At 51.5% G+C, this 23,266-nt stretch overlaps 12 protein-coding genes across 12 annotated transcripts; 9 read left to right on the plus strand and 3 right to left on the minus strand.

Annotated features, from left to right (window-relative positions):
- Positions 1–34: 34 nt before the first annotated feature.
- On the plus strand, positions 35–2,037 carry EDD37DRAFT_605614 (uncharacterized protein; the record flags this gene model as incomplete). Its single annotated transcript, XM_062814825.1, has 8 exons — positions 35–73; positions 111–213; positions 267–351; positions 405–922; positions 978–1,026; positions 1,078–1,653; positions 1,701–1,965; positions 2,017–2,037. The coding sequence occupies 8 exons, from the start codon at positions 35–37 to the stop codon at positions 2,035–2,037; spliced, it is 1,656 nt and encodes a 551-aa protein (XP_062672668.1).
- Positions 2,038–2,552: 515 nt separating this feature from the next.
- On the plus strand, positions 2,553–3,920 carry EDD37DRAFT_646481 (uncharacterized protein; the record flags this gene model as incomplete). Its single annotated transcript, XM_062817739.1, has 4 exons — positions 2,553–2,664; positions 2,714–3,576; positions 3,634–3,783; positions 3,834–3,920. 4 exons carry the CDS (start codon positions 2,553–2,555, stop codon positions 3,918–3,920), a joined length of 1,212 nt encoding a protein of 403 aa, XP_062672669.1.
- Positions 3,921–5,610: 1,690 nt separating this feature from the next.
- EDD37DRAFT_620609 (uncharacterized protein) lies at positions 5,611–6,175 on the plus strand. Its single transcript, XM_062815932.1, has one exon. It carries the CDS (start codon positions 5,795–5,797, stop codon positions 6,125–6,127), a length of 333 nt encoding a protein of 110 aa, XP_062672670.1. The 5' UTR covers positions 5,611–5,794; the 3' UTR covers positions 6,128–6,175.
- A 141-nt stretch (positions 6,176–6,316) lies between these two features.
- EDD37DRAFT_685225 (uncharacterized protein) lies at positions 6,317–8,858 on the plus strand. The gene is made up of 3 exons (XM_062819887.1): positions 6,317–6,837; positions 6,898–8,290; positions 8,345–8,858. Exons 1-3 carry the CDS (start codon positions 6,473–6,475, stop codon positions 8,441–8,443), a joined length of 1,857 nt encoding a protein of 618 aa, XP_062672671.1. The 5' UTR covers positions 6,317–6,472; the 3' UTR covers positions 8,444–8,858.
- Positions 8,859–8,880: 22 nt separating this feature from the next.
- EDD37DRAFT_620613 (protein transporter sec13) lies at positions 8,881–10,595 on the plus strand. Its single transcript, XM_062815933.1, has 4 exons — positions 8,881–9,130; positions 9,252–9,290; positions 9,372–9,487; positions 9,606–10,595. Exons 1-4 carry the CDS (start codon positions 9,128–9,130, stop codon positions 10,378–10,380), a joined length of 933 nt encoding a protein of 310 aa, XP_062672672.1. The 5' UTR covers positions 8,881–9,127; the 3' UTR covers positions 10,381–10,595.
- On the minus strand, positions 10,455–12,606 carry EDD37DRAFT_229342 (glutamyl-tRNA synthetase). The gene has a single exon (XM_062810514.1). It carries the CDS (start codon positions 12,465–12,467, stop codon positions 10,668–10,670), a length of 1,800 nt encoding a protein of 599 aa, XP_062672673.1. The 5' UTR covers positions 12,468–12,606; the 3' UTR covers positions 10,455–10,667.
- Position 12,607: 1 nt separating this feature from the next.
- Positions 12,608–14,264, plus strand: EDD37DRAFT_229173 (DnaJ protein, subfamily A, member 2). Its single transcript, XM_062810510.1, has one exon. The coding sequence runs from the start codon at positions 12,821–12,823 to the stop codon at positions 14,099–14,101; it is 1,281 nt and encodes a 426-aa protein (XP_062672674.1). The 5' UTR covers positions 12,608–12,820; the 3' UTR covers positions 14,102–14,264.
- Positions 14,265–14,413: 149 nt separating this feature from the next.
- On the minus strand, positions 14,414–16,005 carry EDD37DRAFT_620618 (FAD dependent oxidoreductase). The gene is made up of 2 exons (XM_062815934.1): positions 15,650–16,005; positions 14,414–15,578 (listed from the first exon to the last, which is right to left on the minus strand). Exons 1-2 carry the CDS (start codon positions 15,909–15,911, stop codon positions 14,428–14,430), a joined length of 1,413 nt encoding a protein of 470 aa, XP_062672675.1. The 5' UTR covers positions 15,912–16,005; the 3' UTR covers positions 14,414–14,427.
- A 40-nt stretch (positions 16,006–16,045) lies between these two features.
- Positions 16,046–18,229, plus strand: EDD37DRAFT_620621 (Rox3 mediator complex subunit-domain-containing protein). The gene is made up of 3 exons (XM_062815935.1): positions 16,046–16,960; positions 17,028–17,662; positions 17,713–18,229. Exons 1-3 carry the CDS (start codon positions 16,396–16,398, stop codon positions 17,758–17,760), a joined length of 1,248 nt encoding a protein of 415 aa, XP_062672676.1. The 5' UTR covers positions 16,046–16,395; the 3' UTR covers positions 17,761–18,229.
- Positions 18,020–19,327, plus strand: EDD37DRAFT_229244 (haloalkanoic acid dehalogenase). The gene has a single exon (XM_062810513.1). It carries the CDS (start codon positions 18,338–18,340, stop codon positions 19,166–19,168), a length of 831 nt encoding a protein of 276 aa, XP_062672677.1. The 5' UTR covers positions 18,020–18,337; the 3' UTR covers positions 19,169–19,327.
- Positions 19,328–20,106: 779 nt separating this feature from the next.
- EDD37DRAFT_229179 (fungal-specific transcription factor domain-containing protein) lies at positions 20,107–21,777 on the plus strand. Its single transcript, XM_062810511.1, has one exon. It carries the CDS (start codon positions 20,375–20,377, stop codon positions 21,554–21,556), a length of 1,182 nt encoding a protein of 393 aa, XP_062672678.1. The 5' UTR covers positions 20,107–20,374; the 3' UTR covers positions 21,557–21,777.
- Positions 21,610–23,038, minus strand: EDD37DRAFT_229201 (putative NAD(P)H-dependent D-xylose reductase xyl1). Its single transcript, XM_062810512.1, has 3 exons — positions 22,003–23,038; positions 21,768–21,903; positions 21,610–21,701 (listed from the first exon to the last, which is right to left on the minus strand). The coding sequence occupies exons 1-3, from the start codon at positions 22,797–22,799 to the stop codon at positions 21,663–21,665; spliced, it is 972 nt and encodes a 323-aa protein (XP_062672679.1). The 5' UTR covers positions 22,800–23,038; the 3' UTR covers positions 21,610–21,662.
- Positions 23,039–23,266: the final 228 nt, after the last annotated feature.

Here is a 23,266-nt window from a genome sequence, read left to right on the forward strand (position 1 = left end):
ATCGTGCCTGCTTATCGTGCCTGTCTTTCTGTCCATGTCAAATCTGCCAAAGCTGCAATTGCGGCTCGTTAAAGTGTGGCGCTTAAAGCCTGACCTCACATCTTGCCCAGCGCAGTCTGACGATTGGCTTAGTGTACTTTGTACCTTCTCTACAACAACAATCCTCTAAATCTACCACCTCCAGACCTCAAATCCCACAATCCATCAACAAACGTTGAACTGAAACACCATCATCACCCACAATTTGACCTGAATCGGTGCTACAGCACCCAGACCCGAGTCGAACGATCCTATTCTAATCAGCGCATGCCCCGTTGTCGCGCGCCGTTATCCTGATCAGCTGGGAATCAAGTCAAGCAGCACTACACTTGATTAGCTGCACTTCGTGGCACTTCATCAGTTAGCTTGTCACGTCAGTCTCCTCATCGAGACTCGCCCACCACGGCGCTGTCGAAATACAACAACCTCGACACTTCTGACGACCAGATATACCTCGCTCCTCCACCGTTCCAATCTCTAAGATCTGGAGCATCATCCTCAAGTCCTCCTTCTCAACGACCACCGCCCTTTTCCTCCCTCAACTTTCCTACCGACGCTGAACTCGATCGCATCAGAGCTACTATTACAGGAACCGCCTGCGATTCGCTTTTAGCATCTGCGCCGGCGCCCTCCTTTGAGGAGGCTCTCGCCGAAGACGAGGTCGGGTCCAAGGCTGAGGCCGAGACAAAGGCTGCACTTCCTCCGGATACCAAGGCGCAGTCTTCAAAAGCAGCGCCAGACGAAGGAGAGCCTCCACCACCTTACACCGAGGGTTCTAGTCCGCTAGAATCATTCAACTTCATCATGGCGGCTGCCGGCGGTGCTGCTAGCATTATCACACAAGTCCAGCAATCACCTGGCCCTCCGATCAACACACTTGGAGGTAAGCAGTCACATCTTTCAGGATTGAAACGCATAGATGTTGACAAAATAAACAGCAGGAGCAGGGGAAGCGGCGGCTGATGAGCATATCACGTTGGACCTGAGGTTCGTCCTTTTGGATCACAAAATGGCCAGTCCATGCTGACAAGTATTTAGGGGCACACGTTTCACTCTTTCGAGGGAGGAATTGCTGACTCTACCTGAATTCGTGCTCCTATCTCTGTTCCCCAATGGCCTTCTACCAGATGGCCACATGAACTCGTTTCATGATGGCGATGTCTACCCTGTCGACGTACGTCTCTCGCAAAGCCCTCACGTTATTTCTGTGCTGGGCAACCCTCATATTTATATTGGAGATATAACTTATCTTTCACAGTATGACCCTGCTTCCCTACAATATATGTTACATTTCTTCCGTGAAGTGGCACAATCGATCCCTTCACCATCACCGTCACCAACAACACCGCCCGACAACGATCCTTTATCCATCGAGCCGTTACAAGGATCTACCAAGGATATGCTTCAAGACCGTGCAGGAATCATAGTTCTACGTGAAGATCTCGACTTCTATGTCATTCCACCCCGTCCGGATATTGAAGCGATGGAGATGACCGAGGTCAAACGAGCAGCTGGAAGATCCCTACTTAAGCAGAACGGTATCTTTTCTGGCCTGAAGCGAAGCGAAGAAACAGGCACCACAGAGCAACATCTGATCGAAATGTTGACTGCTGGGTATGTTCGCACATTCCTTGTGCTGCCAAATGCTGACACGCGACTAGCGGATTTAATCATGACGATGCTTGGGGCCATCGAGCGGGAGAACCCAACAAAGCAGTCATTTGCAGTTTAGCACTTGCCAGACTACGAACCGATGTCAAAGGCGAGGGAGCCGGAAGCAATGCTGTGGGCATGGCGCAAAAACTGTTGCTGTTCTGGCGTAAACCAGCACGAAGATGTTGGTGGGAAGGCGTCGAACTGGACGATGTCGAAGGCGTTCCAGGCAGGGTGAAAGTATGGATTCGAAGAGTGTGGACTCTCGAAATGGTAAGTCTTCCATCATGACACTCGTGCCGCATTTACTCACGTGTCCAACAGAGCGTCATTGGCTTGCGGTGACACCGCACACCACTGTGTTGCGATTGACTTCGAAATTGAGTGCAAAAGTCTTATCAGAGAACTGTTGGTGATATTCGCATATCAGGCATTCTTCAGGAGTATATTTGTGCATGCGGACAGGAGCAGGGATTGAGCATGGGATTGCACAAAATGCCTTTGTACAAGATGGGAGGTATTCGCAACGGTATGAGACTGGTTTATAAGTAATACAATGGACCACCCCAACTTCAAGTACCCAACCTGTTATCATTTCAATCGCTCTACGGGACATAAAGTGTGTTGTCCACTTCCCTGCAGCTGTGATTGACCGTACTGACCACGTACGGTTGAGTATCGCCAAACTTCATCTCACTCTACAAGTGCTGCACTAAACCGATTAGAGACAACCGAGACTACATGCCCCTTTTCGCCCTGGACATGGCCTTAGAAATATCGGCGGGTTCTAAGAGACAGAGCCCCCAGGATCGAATTCTTTTTAATGCTTGAAATCAACACAGTGGCTAGTGACAGTCAACATGCCTGCAAGAGCCAATAAACCTGCTGCTACTAAGCACAAGAGAATGCACAGCGATGTGCCGGACGGTCCGTCCAAGCGCGTTAACATAAGCGAGGGCGATACACCCTTCAGTATGGCTGCTCCTACTATCGAGACTGCTGGGTGACTAACATGTTCAAGTCTTGGAATCAGATGCAGAAGAGCTTGTCGAGCACTATTCGCATGAGAGACTAAAGACGCTCGTGGTGAAGTTGCTCGGAGACCCCGTGGCAGGTCCGATCGTCTCGAGGGAGTTGGGGTTGAACGAGCCAACGGATAGTTTCTTGGCTGGTATTCCGGATGATGTTTTGCAGGAGGTTCGATCTGAAACGAAGTCCGAATGCGAACGGATCATGCGAGAAGCTCGGGATACAGCGTCTGCGCTGGCGAGCAGAGCCGAGGGCATGGGGTCCAAGAGCACGGTGACGCTTGGTGCCTGGCCACGCGCGCTGGAAGATCATCTTCCGAATATCAGGGCGCTGATGGAACGAGGTGCCATGGTGGATGGGCCGGCGTTGGCGTGGACGGCAGTGCTCAGTGTGGCGAAGTCTGCTATTCACGAGTGGGATCGGGGCATGGCGAAAGTGGAAGGCGATGAGAGTGATTGTGATTGGTTCCATGAGGATGTCGATGATTTGATGTTGGATATTCTTGTCGCGCAGAAGGCTATTGAGCGCCAGCAGAACGTTGATCCGGAGTGGGTTGATGGAGGGAGGTACGACGAGATCGTCCACTTGATGGTACGAGCGAAGGGTAGAGATGGGCCGTGTATGTATCGGTATCCGCGGACGATGCGCTACATTGATGAAGGGGTGATTCTGCCGATGGTGCAGAATGAGATTGTGTGGGCTAGTAAGGCGAATAGGAAGTCTGCGCCGACTGGTGTGAAGATGGCTGGTGAGGATGATGATAATGAGGAGGACGAAGAGGATGACGATGAAGAGGGGGAGGACGAGGACGAGGAGGACCATGCCGACAATTATAACAGGTGGCTAGGGCTCGCTGTCGATTGAGGACGTTTGTGTTCCTGTTATAGTGGTAGCTGTCAGAAAATGGCGTAGGTGTTGACATCAGCTGGAGACGGTGGTGCTTCATCTCAGACTGCCCTTCCCAATGCTCCTCTTCTCCAGTCGGATTTCTCTGCTCTGACCTTCGGCTACAGAGCAGTATTGGGCGCCTCACAACAGTTAGTTGTGGTCGGGCAGAGTGGTGTAAGTATCCTGGCCTTGATAGACCCAAGTGACTGGCTAACATCTGGCAGCATTCACCACCACCACCACCACCACCACCACCAGTCGAATTGTACCTCACCTCATTACCACTTTCGGCTCTCCGCCTGGTGAATTAATTCGAGGTTTATACATTTGAGTCGTCCAAAATTGGTCAACTTACAGAGGATGGCAGTGGTCGTATGCAAACGCGGCGCTTCACTCTGACTTGATAAGTTCGAGGACAACGTACCATAACTGGGTCGGTGGTCGGTAAACAATCCGGCGCCGCGCTGGATCTAGAGACACATGGTGTTGGCCATCCCTGTCCAGGCAATGAAAGACTTAGTCGCCTCAAAAGACCTTCGAGAAAAAAACAGTTAGTTGATTAAACTTCAAAGAATCTTGACACACAGCAAAGGGTGAAAAAGTGTCGTCTCTATAGCAGAGCCCCATCCCTTGAGCCATTCGGCCAACCACACCCAAAAGAGGTCCAATTCCTCTGCGGGAGCATTCAAAAATAACCACCCCTTGGGGGGTTTCCTTAAGGGGGAGTTTTCTCCCGCTATCAAGGAGTTTTTTTGCACTTTTTGGTGACAAGCTGGATTTGAACCATGGTCTGGAAGGCGGTGTGTGGGAGAGATAGTAAGGTCATGGTCACATGGAGAGGTGAGGCAGTATTCTAGAGAGATGAGTGAAGGTATGGATATACTCTGTGCGACGCGAGCCCTACTTACATACGAGAATAACAGTGATTACGATGACTAATGTTGCCAGACTCAAGCGATCGTGCTAGATGTTGGCATTCTGCTCCCAACAGAGTCAATCCTTCTTGTTTGTCAAACAGTAGTACGATAGATCGAGTGCTCTGTTCTCTAGCAAATTTACGTACAGGGCCCTCGCATATGTCGTGGATGCATGAGTTGCCCAACTCATAATGTTGCCGAAGACGACGTCGTCATCCCAGCGTGTAATGCTGACGCTTGTTGAGACGTTGTGATGGTCTTGTCAGTCTCTTGACAGTAGTTGATACTGTGGTTGACCCTTTGGGGATAGCAGTGATTAATGCCAATTGAGACTACTACTTTGTAGCCTCGTGTTTGAGGGTCAAGACCTTCAAGTTCCCAAATTTCTGGTCTTTCAGAAGTGTTTGATGATTCCTCAGCGGTTCCAACATTGTTGGTCACTACTTCATCCCCAAACTTGGCTATCCATACCATCGCCAACTTCTTCCTCACCGTCTATCTTCCGATGTCATTCGTGCGCCCTACAGTAGCCGATGCCATCCAAGCTTGTGCTGCTATTCACCTTGCCAAGGCATGCTTCGATCCCGATCGCCAGAAACAGCTTATCGATACTTCAAAAAGGCACCAGTCTCGATGTCATGCCTTTCTCAAAGAAAGAATCAACCTTGCGGGACGTTTGCAACGAGACGTTCTAGAGTCCTGCTCGGTCATTCTTCTGCTCATTGATTTCGAGATCATAAATGGCTCGGGCCTCTCGTTATGGATTTCTCAACTGGACTGTGTCCGCAATATTTTTCAACAAGCTGGCGGTAGGAACAAGTTTTGCGGGCAATCCTACTCAGCAAGCTGCATTTACCTTCATTTCCTCTACTATGACGTGAGGAGTCTGATAACGGACCACGTCACGGGCAGAGCTTATCAACATCGCAACGCGGTCCATGACCACCACCCTCCCCTGAAACCTCCTCAGGTTCCATGGACAGATTATCTGAAAACCGAACACCGAGCAGGAGAAAACCCTTCCGCCAGGGGAACTACAGATGGATTAGCCACAATGCATCCATATCTAGGTCTCTGCACTGACCTATTCCTTGCTTTTCAGGCTCCGCTCTGTGAAGGTAACCTATGATTCCACCGGGAGGATAGACCATCAAGGCAGCCGCTCATTTTTCGAACTTGAACACCATTTATTGACCCTCCGCTTCGATACGTACCAGAGCGAAGGTATCGAGACATCATCTCATGCTACCGAGACGCGACTCAGTCTTATGCTACTTGCAGAGTCATACCGTTTCTCTGCGCTTGTGCTTTTATACCGGGGTGTGAAGGGCTACGAAGACAATGTGACAGCACTCGCGAGCCAAATCATATCTTTAACCAACCGGATCCCAAGTGGTAGCGTCGTCGAGAACGGCTTGCCGCATCCTTTGTTTCTTGCTGGCACTGAAATCTCATCGAAAGAGGAGATTGCAATCTGTAGCACGAAGCTTGTCAGCATACGTGAGAGGGTGAAGTGTATGAATATTCTTTTGGTTGAACAGGTCCTGGAACAAATGTGGAGAGACAGACTGAAGGAAAAGACTCCCTATTCAAGACGTTAGGCACCCTTTCGAAAGGTAGATGTACAATCTTCTCTTCCCTGCCAGCTGGCTATGCTAAAATGCATGAAGTCGATGGAACATGTGGTGTATGTAGGCTTGACCCACCTTATGTAAGCTTCCGCGCATATGGGCTTGGCACCTGCACGGTTAGGTTAGCTTCACTTGGAGCGGAAAGCGCCATCGAGGGTTCGGTGGTTTCCCTTGCGCGACTTCGCGATCCGGGATATTATTGTAAGGAACATTTCCTCAGACTGCACAACAACCAACAACAGAGTGCACCTTGAACTGAACAGACTAGAATTGGCGCATCGACTCTCCTCTTTGCGGACTCTTCTCAACAATGTTATGACCACGTCGCGACCATCCATCATGGCTCCCGCGCAATCTTTCGTGACCACTTATGCCCCACGAGTCCGCCATTACGCCAATACCCTACTCCAGCCAGTCCTTCAAACTCAGAGTGTCCTACCCAGCAGTCGAACCACGAAACGTGGCACAACGATAATAAACTATGCCGACGACGCCTTTGACGACGATGATTTCGACGACAGCGAAGGTCCCAGACGGCCAACTGGTTTGCGATCGCTGCGACGAGAAGAACTAGAGAAGAAAGAGCCGCAACATGAGAAGCTAGGAAAGGAAATACATGCACCAGTAAATTCGCAACCTATCTACAGAGACTGGATAATCAGACGGACAGTCAAGCCCACGTAAGTCGAAAAGAGCAGCATGAAGTAAACAGAGCATTATTGACCTGGTGCTGAATCTAGGACCGATGCCCAAGCGCATATTCAAGCACAACTCCCACTCACACTAATACCTATACGCATCGATCTCGATGTTCCACCTCATCAGCCCGACTCGCCCTATCCCTTCCCTCGGGGTGGGATGGAACTGGGCATTAACCCGGCGCAGCCAGTCTTCAAGAGGCCAGAAATGCTACCAGGCTACAAAATCCGCGATGTTTTCCTTTGGAATCTGCATGAAGAGCTCTTAACACCTGACGACTTTGCGCTGAATTTCGTTCGCGAACTCGACCTACCGAATCAGACCGCGCTTGCGATGAATGTTAGCCAGCAGATTCGAAACCAATTGGAGGACTACGCGGGCGTTGCGATGCATCCACTCTTCCATACGCAGGCGAAAAAGACCCAAATACCAGAGACCAACGCAGGAACCCCATCGGCCCTGGTCAATGGAAGTTCCCGTGATGGCACGCCTCGGCCTTCGATCAGTACTCCAGTAATTCGGCCAGCCTCCACAACGCCAGGCACGCCAGCACCATCCACTCCACGACCTGTAACGCTAAGTAATGGCGCAAGCGTAACAGCCGTGGCGTCTCCCATCCCAGCAGACCCTCAAATCGAAAAGTCAAACGACCCAACCGAGGACTCCAACCTAAATCCAGACGACTCTTTCCGCTGTATTATCACATTATCGATATACCTATCTTCCAGACTCTACCAGGACAAATTCGAGTGGTCGTTACTGCATCCTCCCGGAGCCGCCGAAGCCTTTGCGAAACAGACGTGTGCGGACATGGGCCTGAATGGCGAGTGGGTGATGGCTATCACTCATGCCATCTATGAAGCAGTGCTGAGACTGAAGAAGGAAGCATGCGAAGGTGGTATGATTATGATTGGAGGAGGCACTTGGACTGGTGGAGAAATCGACAACCAAGCAGTCCGCCCTGTAGAGGGTGCAGGCTGGAGATACGATGTTGACGATTTTGGTTTCGAATGGGAGCCGAAGTTCGAAGCTCTGAGCAAGGAGGAGATTGAGAGAAGAGAAGGCGACAGAGAACGACAATTGAGGCGACTCCGCCGAGAGACTGCCAAGTTCAGTTCCACATCTGGTATGGTTCCTTCGGCACGAGAGCAGGAAGCACAAATGCGTGGAAGCTACTTCGACTATACCGCGGTTGGAAATGGTGGCGAAGATACACCATTGCTAGGCCGTGGAGAGCGCAGCAAGAAAAAACGAAGATTCCGGTCTTTGAGTCCTGTTGCCAAAGCTCAAACGCCCGACAGCTCGGCGAGTGCCGCTTGGGGTGGTGAGGGCAATCGACTACAGGAATATGAACGACAGACTTGGAGATGCAAGCATTGTCTCATTTGGGGCAATGCTATCTGGGCGGTACGGGATGGACCGCTTGGACCCAGGGTGAGTCGATTATTTGCTGATCACTATCGGATTGCAATGCTAACTTTGTTCCAGACGTTGTGCAACAATTGTGGTCTGTTTTACGAACGAGACAAGAAGCTTCCAGTTTGGGCGGAAGCTCTGCACAGAAACGACATTCCGCTTGGGCGGTAGTCGTTGTTGTGAAGTGGTGCGGAACCCAGCAGAGGGTTTGTGGCATTGCATTGAGCTATCACATTTCAAGTTGGGACTGGCATCATGAACTTGCTCAAAGCTATTTCGAGGCAGGACACCATGTTTTCACTCGTATTGGGACGGTTCATAGATGTGTGATTATCAAAGGAGAAAGGTTCCAGGACCAGGGGCATTCATCGGCAAGGCGTTCTCAGGGCTGGACGGGGAAGTTCATGCTTTTGAAAGAGATCTGGAGTATGTAGAACAGGAAGACGAGGAACAGATATGGTGATTGTTGACGGTCAAGCCTAAGCGTCGGCGAAGCAACATTGGAAGCCAACAATTCAGGGAACCCTAAGGAAGAGTTGCTTGCCCCTGATCTCTGTACGTGCAAGGCTGTCCTCCCGAATGAGAGATAAGATAAGATCTTGCTCGACCTTTCCACTGCGGCTGAACTGCGGGAGAACATGCGCGCCCTCTTTTCTGGGGAATTCACGTCCCTGACACTGTTGATGCCAGATCACAAAGTCCTCAATTACATCCAGTGTCCAAACTCTCCATTCTACAGCTCGAGACCAAGTCAACTACCCTCCGGACATGCGGTAGTGTCTTCCACTTCTCCTCCGATCCTTTCCTTGACGCTTTCCGTACAAACAACAGCAAGATCAGCGCAGTGTCTCGAAAATGGTACGTCAATATCTGGCTTCGCGAGAGCCTCTGATCAGTGAAGGGAATACTGGCAATGCTGTTTTAGCGTGAATAGTTTAGACTCGAGAAGATCCGCATGCTGACCATGTACCTTAAATAGGCGCAAGTCATTGCGAACTCCGGCCACGATGATATGATTGTACGTTTCTTCCAACACACAATCGAGAGATCGGTGGAGCCGAGTATGGCAAGATGTTGCGGTGCTGATATCAGGGAATAGCACGATGCAGTGTTAGATTACTACGGGCGACGTTTAGCGACATGTTCGAGCGACAAGACGATCAAGATCTTCGAAATAGATGGTGACCAGCATCGGTTAACGGAGACGTTGAAAGGGTACGTCTTGCAACAACATTATCGCCCGCAAGATGTCTATGCCCGCTGCGTGCTATCGCGTGGCGGGTAGTACCTTGCTGTTTGAAAGCTCTTGTACTAACAAGTCTTCTGCCCGCAGTCACGAAGGCGCAGTATGGTGCGTGTCGTGGGCACACCCCAAATTCGGCACACTACTCGCATCCTCCTCGTACGACGGCCGAGTACACATCTACCGCGAGACTCCCGCACAACAGCCAAACCACCAAGCCACATGGTCTCTAGTCTTCACATCCACCATTCACACCGCCTCAGTGAACATGGTATCCTGGGCACCTCCCGAGCTAGGCTGTCTACTAGCCTGCGCTTCCTCAGACGGCAACGTCTCGGTCCTCGAATTTCGGGATAACCAATGGGCTCACGTCATTTTTCCTGCACACGCAATGGGTGTGAACGCAGTAAGTTGGGCACCAGCAGGCAGTCCCGGCGCTATCACCAGGAAAGACGGCGGTGGCGGTACCAGTAACGTCCGCCGCTTCGTTACAGGCGGGAGCGACAATGCAGTCAAGATCTGGGAGTTCAACAAGGACACTCAAAACTATGAGAATACGCTGGTTCTACCGTCTGGACATGGCGACTGGGTAAGGGACGTGGCGTGGAGTCCGACGCTCTTGAGCAAGACTTATATCGCCAGTGCATCGCAGGACAAGACGGTGAAGATCTGGACGAGTACCAACCCGGCGGACAGCAATTCGTGGACGCTTGCGAAGACGCTTGAATTCGATGCGGTCTTGTGGCGCGTTAGTTGGAGTTTGTCGGGCAATATCCTGGCCGTGAGTGGTGGGGATAATAAGGTTACGCTGTGGAAGGAGGATCTTAAGGGGAACTGGGAGATGGTCAGGGAGGTTACGGAATAAAGCATCACGCCTTGATGCGACAACTACGCGCGGGATGTGCTTTCATGGCAGGACAGTATCATGCATGATCTGTACCGAGTACGTGGAAAAATGCGTTTCCAAGGCGAAAGGTCTCATGTAAGATTCTTGACTGGGTCGACCAAAAGCTACACAAACACAGGGTTCATAAGACAACGATGTTAGATTCGAACGATGAAGGCGGTTCAAAATCATCATGCCCTTGATATGATACATGTGAGCTGAGCTGGAACTATACAAATGGGTATCATAGCGCCAATGGCATGTTTCTACAGACTGTATCCCTTCCAGTTTTTCTCAATGCGCCTCTTCCCATCGACATCACCTTTGAACCCTTCGGTCTGAATCTTAGGTTTACTACTCGCCACCTCCATCTCCTGAGCTTTTAGATTAGCAGCTTGAACTCTCTGCACAGACGCATTTCTGCCCAGAATTTCAAGCGTTTTCGCGATCGTAGGACCCCGATGTCCGCCCAGCAGCGCCCAACGCAAGTAGTGGTACAGCTCCTTCTTCCATTTCGGAGCATCGACTGTGTCGTCAGGGGGGAGTTCCAACGCTTGTAATTGAGATAAGTGGACCGCTTCCGTCCACTCGGACACTGGGACAAGACAGACCGTCGACGCAGCGACCCGTAGTGGATGGATTAGAGATATATCGATTCCTGCCGATTCAAATGTGTTTGGAGTTGTGGTTGGAGGTTCGAAGAAGAGCGAGCACTGGTCTGCAAAATCGGAGGCGGAGCGGTACTTGAATGACTCTACGGAGAGCATGGAGGCCAGGACGTCACGGAGAGGTCGACCGCCGAGGAAGGCCGTGACCTGGCCTGCGCCGTACTTGTTCAATACTGCAACTGCGAGGTCACGGACTATTTGCTCAAGCTCAGAACCTCCAGCTTGTATCCTGCGTCGTGCATGTCGGACTTGCAGGTATTCTAGTTTGGTGAAGGACACAATGGTATTGCCCTTTGTGATTCTGAGGTCGAAGAGAGATTCGAGTTGCGGCAGGTCGAGCACGTCATTTTTCTGCGTATGCGACCATCCTAGCAGTGCCGCGAAGTTGACTAGAGCTTCTGGGAAAACGCCTTTTGACCGGAAACTCGCAATGTCGGAATCAAAGTTGCGTTTGCTTAGTTTCTGGCGATTTTCGTCCACGAGGAGCGGTACATGGGCGTATAACGGCGGAGTCCAGTTTAGGGATTGGTACAAGGCTACGTGGAGAGGTGTCGAGGCCATCCATTCTGAGCCACGGACGACGTGGGTGATGTGCATTTCGTGGTCGTCGCAGACGTTGGCCCAGTGGTAGGTCGGGTAGCCGTCGGACTTCATCAGGATGGCGTCTTCGTAGACTGGCTCGTCGACGAGGAGCTTCTTGGCCTTTTCGGCGCCGTGTCCACTCTTACCGTAGACCAAGTCGGTGTAGCGTGGCCATTGGTCTGGAGATCGAAAGCGGATGACATGCTTGTCGCCGCGGTGCGCTCTTTCTTCGGCTTCTGCTGAGGATCCTTGTAGACACTTGCGGTCGTAGCCTAGACTGAGACCCTTCTCGTGCCGACGTCGATTGAGTTCATCGAGGCGTTCGGATGGACAGAAGCACCGGTAGGCGTGGCCTGACCTTAGGAGGTTGTCGATGTGCTGTTCGTACAGTGGGAGTCGTTCGGATTGTCTGTAGGGGCCGTAGGGACCTCCTACGACAGGGCCTTCATCCCATTCCAGACCAGCCCATCTCAGGTCTTTGTATAGTTGTTCCTCCGCGCCAGGTACCGTTCTTTTTGCATCTGTATCTTCTATTCGTAACAGAAACTGTCCTTTTGTTGCCCTTGCCAGCAGGTAATTGAACAGTGCCGTTCGTATAGATCCCAGGTGGAGGTTTCCGGTAGGCGATGGAGCGAATCGCGTTCGTGCAGGTTTGTCAGGGAGTTTGCCTCGTGGAGGAATATCGATACCGGTGCTCGAATAGGTGCGACTGCTTGCCGGCACAGCTCGCCTTTTACCGGCAGCTTGGTGTGCCCGAAATGACCTGCAAATCCAGCCGGTGACGCGGATTAGCCCAGCGGTTCGACCGGTCCTCATGTGTCTACCTGGTCCAGAATGCAAGATATGGTAAGCGGGAAGAAAAAAAGTTGGAATGCACGAGAATATTCACGTTCGGACGAATGTGAAGCGTGAAGCATTGATTGGGTAAACAGTCCGCGGAAAGACACTGACTATGACAAGCCTTTAACTTAGCGGCTGATGGAAGATCCAAATGGCGGGCGGCCCAACTAGAAGTAAATCTACTCCAAACTTCGCAGGTGAAGATCTCCAGGAAGCCTTAACGACCTTTTTTATTTCTGCTTTTGTAATCTTCAAGCCTCATCCCACAGCAGACTGTTCTACGCGAAAAACACATCCGAAAACATTGAAACCCTCGTCCTACCGCAATCATGAACGGACAACCTGAAAACCCAGAAGAGATTGATCTCTACGAGATCCTCGGTGTACCTAAAGACGCCGCTCAAGCCGATATCAGAAAAGCCTACCGCAAAGCCGCCCTTGCAAACCACCCCGATAAAGTCCCCGAAGACCAAAGAGCCGACGCTGAGGTCCGATTCAAGGCTGTCAGTCAAGCTTATGAAATCCTATCCGATGAAGAGAAACGACATCTTTACGATGCGCATGGCATGGCCGCCTTCGACGGCTCAGGAGGTCCTGGTGGCATGGGTGCCGAAGTCCACATGGAAGATATTTTGAACATGTTCGGAATGGGCGGCGGTATTCCCGGTATGGGCGGGATGGGAGGTGGAATGGGAGGACGCAGAAAGATGCGACGAAGCCCCGATGAAAACCAGAAATATGAGGTCACTCTAGAGGATCTCTACAAAGGCAAGACCGTCAAATTTTCCAGCACCAAGAACGTCATCTGTTCGAAGTGCAGTGGCACCGGTGGCGTGGAGAAGGCTAAGCCCAAGGAATGTTCTTCCTGCAAGGGTCAAGGTGTCAAACAGATCTTGAGCCAGGTTGGTCCGGGAATGTTGACTCAGCGTATGGTTGAATGTGGGGCTTGTGAAGGGACTGGTGAAGTCTGGAATCCTAAGGACAAATGTAAGAAGTGCAAAGGCAAGAGGACGACAGAAGAGAGGAAACAATTGGAGTTGTATATCCCGCGGGGTGCGAAGGAAGGTGACCAGATCAAGCTGGAAGGTGAAGCCGATCAAGTCCCTGGTGCGGAAGAGACGGGCGACATCATTTTCCACCTTGTTGAACAACCGCACGAGGTCTTCCAGCGGACTGGTAACGATCTCTCTGCCAAACTTGACATCACACTTGCAGAAGCCCTGACTGGTTTCCACCGTGTTGTTCTCAAGCACTTGGACGGCCGCGGTATTGAATTAAACCATCCTCAGATCCCAGGCCAGGTCCTGCGACCCGGCGAGGTCCTTAAGGTGCCGGGTGAAGGAATGCCAATGAAGAGAACAGATGCAAAGGGCGATTTGTATCTTGTTGTCGAAATATTGTTCCCCGAAGATGGCTATTTCACGGATGACGCTGCGGTTGAGAGTCTGCGGAAACTATTGCCAGGACCACCACCAGTCATTGAAGCCGAAGAGACTGACGAGGTCGCGTTTGAAGTCGCTGATATTGACGACATTGGTGGACAAGCAGGACAGAACGCGTGGGAAGACGATGAGGAGGGTCCTCAACAGGCTCAGTGCCAGACCCAGTAAACGAATGCGACGAGTTATGATGGTAGGGGACCAGAAGATGAGGCAGAGGCTGATACCATGGGTCTTGTCCTTGTCTCGAAAGTTGAGCAGCAAGCATTAGACGGCGTTTCTGGGATCAAAAGCATTTCCATGGCGTTGCGGTAGACTTGATGATTGGTATAACAGCCAGAGCACTGAGTCTGGCATATGCTGGATTTCAGTATCGATTGGGTCAATATTGATAGGGAGGGCAACGTCTACATATCTCCTCGCATGCATGATTCTATACAGCTCCCCGTTAGTTTAAACGTTGGCTCTTGTCTATGCTCTATTATGATCAACGACTATTAATGTCCGTTCTGTATAGGCGGCTCTGGTGCGCCCGATAGCGACTTTCCCCTGAACTGTTTCTGCATCCTCTCCTCCGTGACACGATAGCACTGGGGAAACCAGTTGTCCAGCTCAGCGTCATTTCCTGTAATCATCCGGACCACAGCCTTCGCACACAAAAAGCACAATACCATCCCGTGCCCCTGGAACGAGACATCCAGATATAACCCGTCTTCACCAGGCACAGGACCAACGAAGGGATACCCGTCGCTCGAAAAGCCCATGACGCCACTCCAGGTCTTGCGACATTGACCTTCGGGGTGGTCTGTACCCCAGCCCTTGTCGAAAACCTTCTTCGTAATGTCGAGAAGGTACGCGGCGCTGGCCTCGTCGTAGGCCGTGTCGTCTGTGTTGCCGTACTCGTTGAGACCGTTGTCTTTGGCGACTTGGTGGCCGCCGCCTATAACGATGTCGCCTTCGAATTTTGTGCCATTGGGTCTGCTGATCATATACTCGAACGAGCTGGCGTGGACGAAGGAGTATGTCGTGTCTAGGCCGGTTTGTGGCAGAGTGTGGCCTGGGCGCTGTGCTGTGATGACACCTCTTAAGGGGACTATGACGCCTTGCAGGGCAGGATATAAATGTGCGGTGTACCCATTTGTTGCTAGGATGAGTTTGCGAGAAGTAATGCTCCCACGGTCGGTTGTGGTCGTCCATGATCCGTCTGGGGTTTTGGATATGGATGTTGCTGGGGTGTTGCACTGAAGATTTAGGCCCTTCTTGAGAGCGAGTTTGAGGACACCGATTGTGAATTTATAGGCGCTTAGACTGCCGGATTCATATTCGAGACTTCCGACGCTATTGTGCGAGAAGTATGTTTTGGCTGTATCCTCAGCATCGTGGAATGTGTGTTTTGGGGCTTTGGGCCCCATCAGCTCCTCCATTTGAGCAACGGATGCATGGGCCTTCTTGAACTGGTCTGAGTCGTAGAACACGTCGATGGTCTGGCATCGGAGATTGTCGCACTTGAGATTGTGCTGCTGGGCGAATTCGTGCACGCCGACCATGGTGTCGTATTCTAGCCGGGTAATTTTCATGGCGTCTGAGGCGCCGACTGACTTGACATTCTCGCTGAAGGAGCGGTATGTGGCGGTCTTGGTGTGGCCGCCTTGGAGGGTATATCAGGATTCAGATCACATGAAGAGGAATGGAAAGAGATGATGCGCTTGTGAGACCTACCGTTACGGCCTGAGGCGCCACTCGCGGCTTGCCGGGCCTCGATGAGGACGACTTTCAGGCTTGGATTTGAACATAGTAGATTGTATGCTATACTTGCGCCGGACACGCCTGACCCGATGATAACGATGTCGGCTTCATGAGGGAGGTCGGGAGTAGTTCGGGAATCTGCTATCTCGTCTGGAGGGTCCTGCCAGTATGAGTGTGTAGGGTTGGCTCTGGGAAGACCAGGCGGTATCTGCGCTCTGTCTTCTACCGTCACCATGTTGAGAGTGAGGACTAGATTGATCCGAGCGTAGGGTTTATCTGGTAAAGGGTCCGGAATATGATCGAGATAGTGAGCGAGTACTTAGTACATATATCATGTCGGCAAACCTTCTCTGTTGGTCAATAGTGAAGTGCTAGTGCGTTCGTGGCTGACTTGCGTCTGGGCTTCTCTCGCATCATCTTCAATCACCAGACACTCGCAAAGGGCCAACAACTCTTCCACCAATACCAGTACTTGATCTTTATCGACAAACACCCTACTCATCCCTGCTACATCCTCGACCTCGAGCGTTGCAAGACCCTGTCCTTGCACCACCGAAGACGCAGTCACGATCGCTACGACACCCTTTCCGAATCCATCACGCCCCACTTGACAGGAAACAAAGAAATAGACAGACTTCTGAGGGCGCTTCAGTTCGCAAACAGTTCGCTGTCGACGGTGGCGCCTACTCCGTTGCGAAGGCCCGTCCTTGCGCATTTTCATGTCCTACTCACCCCGATCGGCTGCCATTCCTCCTTCACCAACTTCTCCACCTCGATCGGGTCTCAAGCGACGGCGCCTGTCTGACAATCTACCTCAATCACCAATATCTCCTTCGTACATGTCAGTCGCTACGAAGAGTTATGTCTCTTCCTATGGAAATGCCCAGCATACCGACGAGGTCACCGGTCATTCGTCTCCGCGCTCACCGAGGGGCGCACCTTCACGTTCACAGCAATCCTCCTCTCGAATGACTCCTTCTCTACCAACACCTGCGCACAGTGTAACAGGAAACTCAGGAATGGACATCGCAGATGAGGCTGATCTGCATCGTGACAAGCGAGCCAGGTTTGATGATACTAGAGATAATGAAGAAGATGAGATGGAAGTGGAACCACTCACACGCGCCACGAACCACGATCGGCAGGATGTAATGGATACAGACGACGGGAACGCAGGAGGCGTGCGTACGGGGCAACATGAAAGTGGTGGAGGTTCGGTGGATGAGACGACTCTGGAACAAATACAGAAAGATATGGGCGAAGCCTTTCTTCTCTGTCGATCCAGTAAGACTCTCCCGGCTCTCCCACCCATCATTCTTGTTGCGGGTTATTAACATAGGTGAAATCGCAGAGGTCGAGCCACAGAGGCCCAGTCCACAGCAGCATTTACTTGCGCTATATGGTTTAGGTCCATTATTACGGAGTGTCGCTCGAAATGATCCGAAGACAGGTGAAAAGATCAACAAGTTGCGGAAGTCGTACGAAGGTCAGATCAAGAGTTTCGGGCTGGCTGGTCGGAATAAACCAGTCAAGGGCGAACGAAATGCGGATGAGGATCAACCCGGACAGATACGGCGCATAGTGGGTTCATTGCCGTGGGGGTTGCAACCGGATGAGCAATGGTCGGCAGAGCATGGGGGCTCGAAGATTGAGGCCACTCCGGACTTCAAGGCGAAATTGAGGGAGGCAATGCACATGCAACCGGGAACAGTCCGGAACAATGCTCACTGGGAAGATGTTCTGGGCTTTGACAAGAAGCCAACCGTGCTTCCTCCCCAACCAGTCGTCAACCAACTACCAGTCCCCCGAGTACCGAACGGAATACCTCGTCAACTTGGACAGCCAAGCGCGGAGGCGAAACGGCAGACTCGTGGAAAGAAGAGAAGCTATGGTGATGACAGTTTTGTGGGATACGGGGAAGGTTATTCAGATCCCGAAGGCGGTGATGATACGGATGAGTATGGTGGACAGAGGAAGCGGAAAAAGGTGAAACTGATGGATTCCTGGCAGGGCCAAGTTGACTGACCGTCGCATAGGACTTGGCTGGAACTCCGGTTACTTACGGACAATATCAAGGACGCTAGAAGCGTCAGAGGGCCGTCCACAACGCATTCTCTTCATGACCATGTTGACGGTTGCTTCGAAGGGCGGGACATGCACATCTTTTGCTATATTTTTGCCGAGAACCAGATATTTTAAAGATACCCAAGAAGGGCGGATAAAGCGAGAAAACAGGAAGGCGACAACATCAGGTGGCCATTGGGAAGCTTCTCGAAACATTGACATTGGCGTTGACTGATGGGAATGACAAAGCTCAAGGTCAAAATCAAGGCGTGCTCACTGTGGTACAGTGTAATTGATTGGGAGACATGTTAACGATTTGCGCGAGCGTACTCGGTTACTTCGGTATGCCACTTTCACTTTCACCGGCTGTGACGCAAGTGACGGCGTAGACTACCTAAATGGTATGCTTGCCATACGCCCTTCGGCATATGTCTGAGAGGCGCGTCTGTATGAATTAATGAGAGCAACTTATATGAACAAAACGTATATATGCAACACGTTTAACATTGAAAGACTTTCCAACAGTTCGAAGAATTTATTCTTAGATAAATCAATATCCAGCAGGACAAGACGCTGAAGTCACACAAGCTCATCACAATGGCTGCAGAATTGCCCATGCCCGAGCCAACGGTGCCTCGAAAACCCCTCTCGTCCTTCAAAGTCATCACTTTCGACATCTACGGCACATTGATTGATTGGGAGACCGGGATCATCGAAGGCCTTCAAGGGTTGGTATCTCGAATTCCAGCAGACTCCCCTCACAGCGTCTATCGAAACGGCACCTCCGGAGAAGGCCGCATCAAACTCGCCGAGAAATTCAACGAGATCGAAGCTCGCCTTGAGACGGAGCATCCTGGCATGAAGTACGACGAGATTCAGGAACAGATATATCTGACGTTGTTGTCCGAGTTTGGCCTAGAAGTTGGTGAGACAGATAGGACCGAAGCACAGAAATTTGGAGCGAGTATTGGGTCCTGGCCTGCGTTCCCAGACACTGTGGAAGCCTGCGAACGACTGGCAAAGTATTACAAGCTCATCCCCATTACGAATGTCGACACGGAGAGCTTCAAGAAGACCCGCGCCGGTCCATTGAAGGGTGTTGATTTCTTCAGAGCGTACACGGCGCAGGATATCGGCAGTTATAAGCCTGATTTGCGGAATTTCGAGCACCTGATAAAGCATGTCAAGGAAGAGGCTGGGGCGAATAAGGAGGAGGTTTTGCACGTCGCGCAGAGTATCTTCCATGATCAAAGACCGGCGAAACAGGTGGGTTTGAGCAGTGTCTGGATTAACAGGAGTGGCGCGGGCATGGGGAGCGCAGGAGGGGTTGTTGGCGTTCACGAACGGGCTGAGGTTGGGTACGGATGGCGGTTTGGGACGTTGGGAGAGTTTGCGGATGAGGTTGAGAGGCAGAGAAGGGAAGAATAGTGTTGGACAGGTCCATATGGCAAGAAGGGATGCGACATGAATATGGACAGCCGTCTCTAGCCGCCATGTTTCGTGTTCAGCGTGGCGCACATATTGCTCTTTCTCCCTTAAGGGCACGCGGACTACTCCGTGCCATCTTCACCGAGGCATACAACTTGGCAAGGCGCGATGAAAACTAACATAACAGATGACTTGCGACGATTCAGTCTCCATAACATCTATTAACCTTGTAAAGAATGTCATCGGCGCAACCGGGAAGTCCACCAACCTCGACACCGCGGAAGACCAATTCTCTGGCCCTGGCCAAATCAGATTGTCATGCATGTTCCAATGCAAGGCGGAAATGCGACCGGCGGCGTCCCCATTGTCGTGCATGTCAAGATGCGAACGATACTTGCCAAGGTTACTCCATGCCTCTGGTATGGCAGAGAGGTTTCTCAATACTGGAGAATCCAACCGAGCAACGGTTCCCTGTCAAGAGATCCAATGATGGTGCAAGTCGTAAACGGAAACGCAGACCAGGCGAGTTCGTCTTCATTACGAACATACTGCCGAAGCGTCGAAAGAATGTCGACAAGAGCGACCGACCCGAGTCGAGCTCGCAGACGAGGGACACCTCACCATCATCCACTTCCAGTCGAAGATACCCGCTGCCTAATGCTCGCGTAGAGGCGCTGGGTGAGGTCGCAGAGCTCTCTCAGAATCACGAAAAGGTACGGTGGGCAGCATCTGACGTAGCCAGCAACTCGCAGTTTCGATCTGGTCCCAAAGAAGATCTATCTTCCCATGAGCCTGAGAATGAAGTCTTGCCGATCGCCGAACACGATCTTCAAAGCATAAATGTCACTCACAACAGCGATCAGGAGGAGATACTCCCAGGGGATCGCGACGATGATATTCCCTCGGATGGCTGGGAGGTAGTCAGGTGTGACGCTGGTGAGATGATCATGGTGTCATCTCAATCTGACATAAATCGTCCTTTCGATCATCGTGGCTATGAGGGAAGAGCCTGGCGAGAGTGGCAATCAGATGTTGAAGAACCCTCAGACTCATTACAGGCGTCCACTTTGATGTGCGATCCTGAGCAACAACTCATACTCAATTGTTCCCTCGGACCTCAACTTTTGTTCGAGAACACGGCACAGCGGTTTTCCATCTTGCTGGACATGTGTGAGTCTAATTTTGCCCAATCAACTGCAGCGACTAATGCATACTTGTGCAGACGATCTTGAGTATTGCACCTATCCTATCACGGTTGACAATGGCATCAACCCCTTCCGCTATCGACAAGACACTTCTGCAGGTTCACAACATCTACTTCACGCCGTCATTGCGCTTGCGTGCCATCATCGTCAGTGGCCTTCAGTGCACGAGCATCCGCCCGCAGAGGTGACTCAGCATCAAGGGCAAGCCGTGAAGCTTTTTCGCAATGCCCTTGAGACGAGTGCCGCTGATCCTCGGAGGCTGAGTATGCTCGACACGCTTCTGGCACTTTGGTGCATGGATGCGACTCAGTCAGCATTATCCACCTGGAGGGATCATCTTCGAGTAGCGTACGATCTCTTGGAGGGTGCGGGAGGAGTCAGTTCCTGGTCTCTGTCCTCGAGAGTACAAGCTCAAGTGTCAATGTTCATGTGGTGGGATGGAGTCGTGGCATTGTTGTCTCGTCGTCCGTGCATTTTCCCGTACTCCTACCTCGAAACTGTCCTACCTTGGGAAGGTGTTCAATCATGGGGATTCTTCGATCTCAATGGATGCCCTCGAGAGCTTCTTGTGCCCATGATCCAGCTTGCGAACCTCACCGAAAGTCTTGACAGCAGTGGAAAGTTGCCTGTATCTCTTCGAGAACTTGTTGCCGGCATCGAAGAAAACATTCGCAACTACAAACCAGTGGGTGGTGCACCCGCTGACGACTTTGTGGTCGACCTACCCGACGAGGAGGCCGAAGACTACTTTAATGTGGCCACGGACTACTATCACTGTTGCGAAGCCTTCCGTTATGCTCTACTTCTTTACATCCTCCGCGTTTTCAAAAGAGCTGAAGGAATCACGAATTACCACGCTCGACTAAGACATTTGAGCCGGCTTGTTATGGACCACGTCATCTCGATTCAAGACTCGTCTTCTATTCGGAAACAACTTCTTCTTACCATTTTTCTGGCTGGTGCCGAGACGAAGTTGGATGCTCATAGGCATTTCATCAGAGGTTACTGTGCAAAATGGTACGAAGTGTATGGGTATCAAATGTTTACCACGGCTCTGGAGATTCTTGAAGAGCTCTGGAGCAACTCCGATGCCGGTGAGACGGAGATCTGGTGGGGCGACGTATTGGATGTACGACGGCGAACTGACACGAGGAATCCAATGAGCGATTTCTGCTTTGGGTAGGCTTGGGACCGACCCAGAGATCTATAGAGACACTTGAAACTTTTATCGTTGTCAACCCAATGAATGCGGCGGCTCTTCATCCACTGGACCCTTGTCTGTTTTCGGATCATGCAAATATCCGCTGAGGAGGGTTCAAATAATCGCCCTACAGCAACAGAGGTCAGTCAAGTTTGGACCCTACTGGAGTTCTAGGAGAGAAGCTAGAACGTACCGGATCGTTGAATCTAAGACCCTTGTCCAGGGCACTGATGCTTTCGACTTGATCTGCCGAGAGGTCGAAACTGAAGAGATCGAGATTTTGCTTCTGTCTATCGTCACTGTTGGACTTGGGGATGATGAGCAAGCCTCTGTTCGGCAAAAATTTGTTAGTCAATGTTCATTTCGTGGGAATGGCACTCCAGAAAGGAGGGGTTTCTTTGGAATGTGGAAAGCGAGGAGATCCTTACCGTTGCACAGCCCACCGAAGCAGTATCTGGGCGGAAGTCTTGGAGTGAGCTTCGGCATTTTTGGTGATGACCTCATTTTCGGCCAGCAGAGGAGTTCCGGCAGCCTTGGGACTTTGAATCTCACGGTAGCTCACTGGACCGAAGCTTGAGTAAGCCGTGACGGCGATGCCAAGGTCTTTGCAGAGGTCCAAGAGTTGAGGTTGGACGAGGTAGGGGTGATGTTCGATCTGCAGCATCGCAGGCTTGATCTTCGCCGAGCGAGTCAGGTCGAGCAGCAGGCCACCCTGGAAATTGCAAACGCCGATGTTCTTGACCAGTTTCTGGTCCACCAGCGCTTCCATCGCCTTCCACGTATCGGCGAGAGGGACGTCAGCAGTCTTGGTTTCCCATTTATCTGCCGCGATCGACCATCCGGGCGGGTATCGCTCTGCGGGATCAACGTACTGTAAGGGCAGGGGGAAATGGATCAAATAAAGGTCCAGATAATCCATGCCCAGGTCGGACAGGGTCTTCTTCGCGGCGGCCTCGACGTGCTTTGGGTCGTGGAACGTCGCCCACAGCTTCGATGTGATCCAGAGGTCTTCACGTTTGACTAGGCCGTCTTTGATGGCTTTGCGGAATCCTTGCCCGACTTCCTTCTCGTTGCCATAGTCACAGGCACCGTCGAAATGGCGGTAGCCGTTCTCAATGGCCTTGTACACGATCTCCGAGGCGGTGTCGTTGGGCACTTTCCAAAGGCCGAAACCGACTTGGGGCACCGAGGCGCCAGAGGCGAGTTTAACTGTGGGAATAGGCATTTCAGTTGTTGGAGGTTGAATGGTGACTGTTCAGTATTCGAGTTGGCCGAGGCGAGCGTGAACTGACGAATGACGGAATTTTGGTATATATATGCACGTATGGAGTACATGAACGGATGGATACTAGTATTACGAGATACTTTCGGCAGAAATCTTGGGTTGCTGTGGCCGTTAAGTGTGGATCCGATGCTCTCTCCGTGGGCTATCAAAAAAAGACCCGTCAGACGATGCAGTTATGTTAGAAGATCAATCGAGCGGTACTCTTCCAGCCTCATTGCCGGAATATGTCTAGATGACTGCACAGTTGTGACAGACGGACATGACTAGGCTCAGCCTGTTGGTGATGGTCTTCGTCAACCTCGGTTTCTACCATGTTCGCTGAGGAAGCACGTACGCAGACTTCGTCCAGGCGATGAGCAAGAGGCTCGAGCTGCCCAATAACCGTCAATGGTTGCAGCTACTAGTCA

This window comes from Exophiala viscosa (genome assembly GCF_022695815.1).
Source record: "Exophiala viscosa unplaced genomic scaffold EDD37scaffold_2, whole genome shotgun sequence".
Classification (NCBI taxonomy): Eukaryota; Fungi; Ascomycota; class Eurotiomycetes; order Chaetothyriales; family Herpotrichiellaceae; genus Exophiala; species Exophiala viscosa.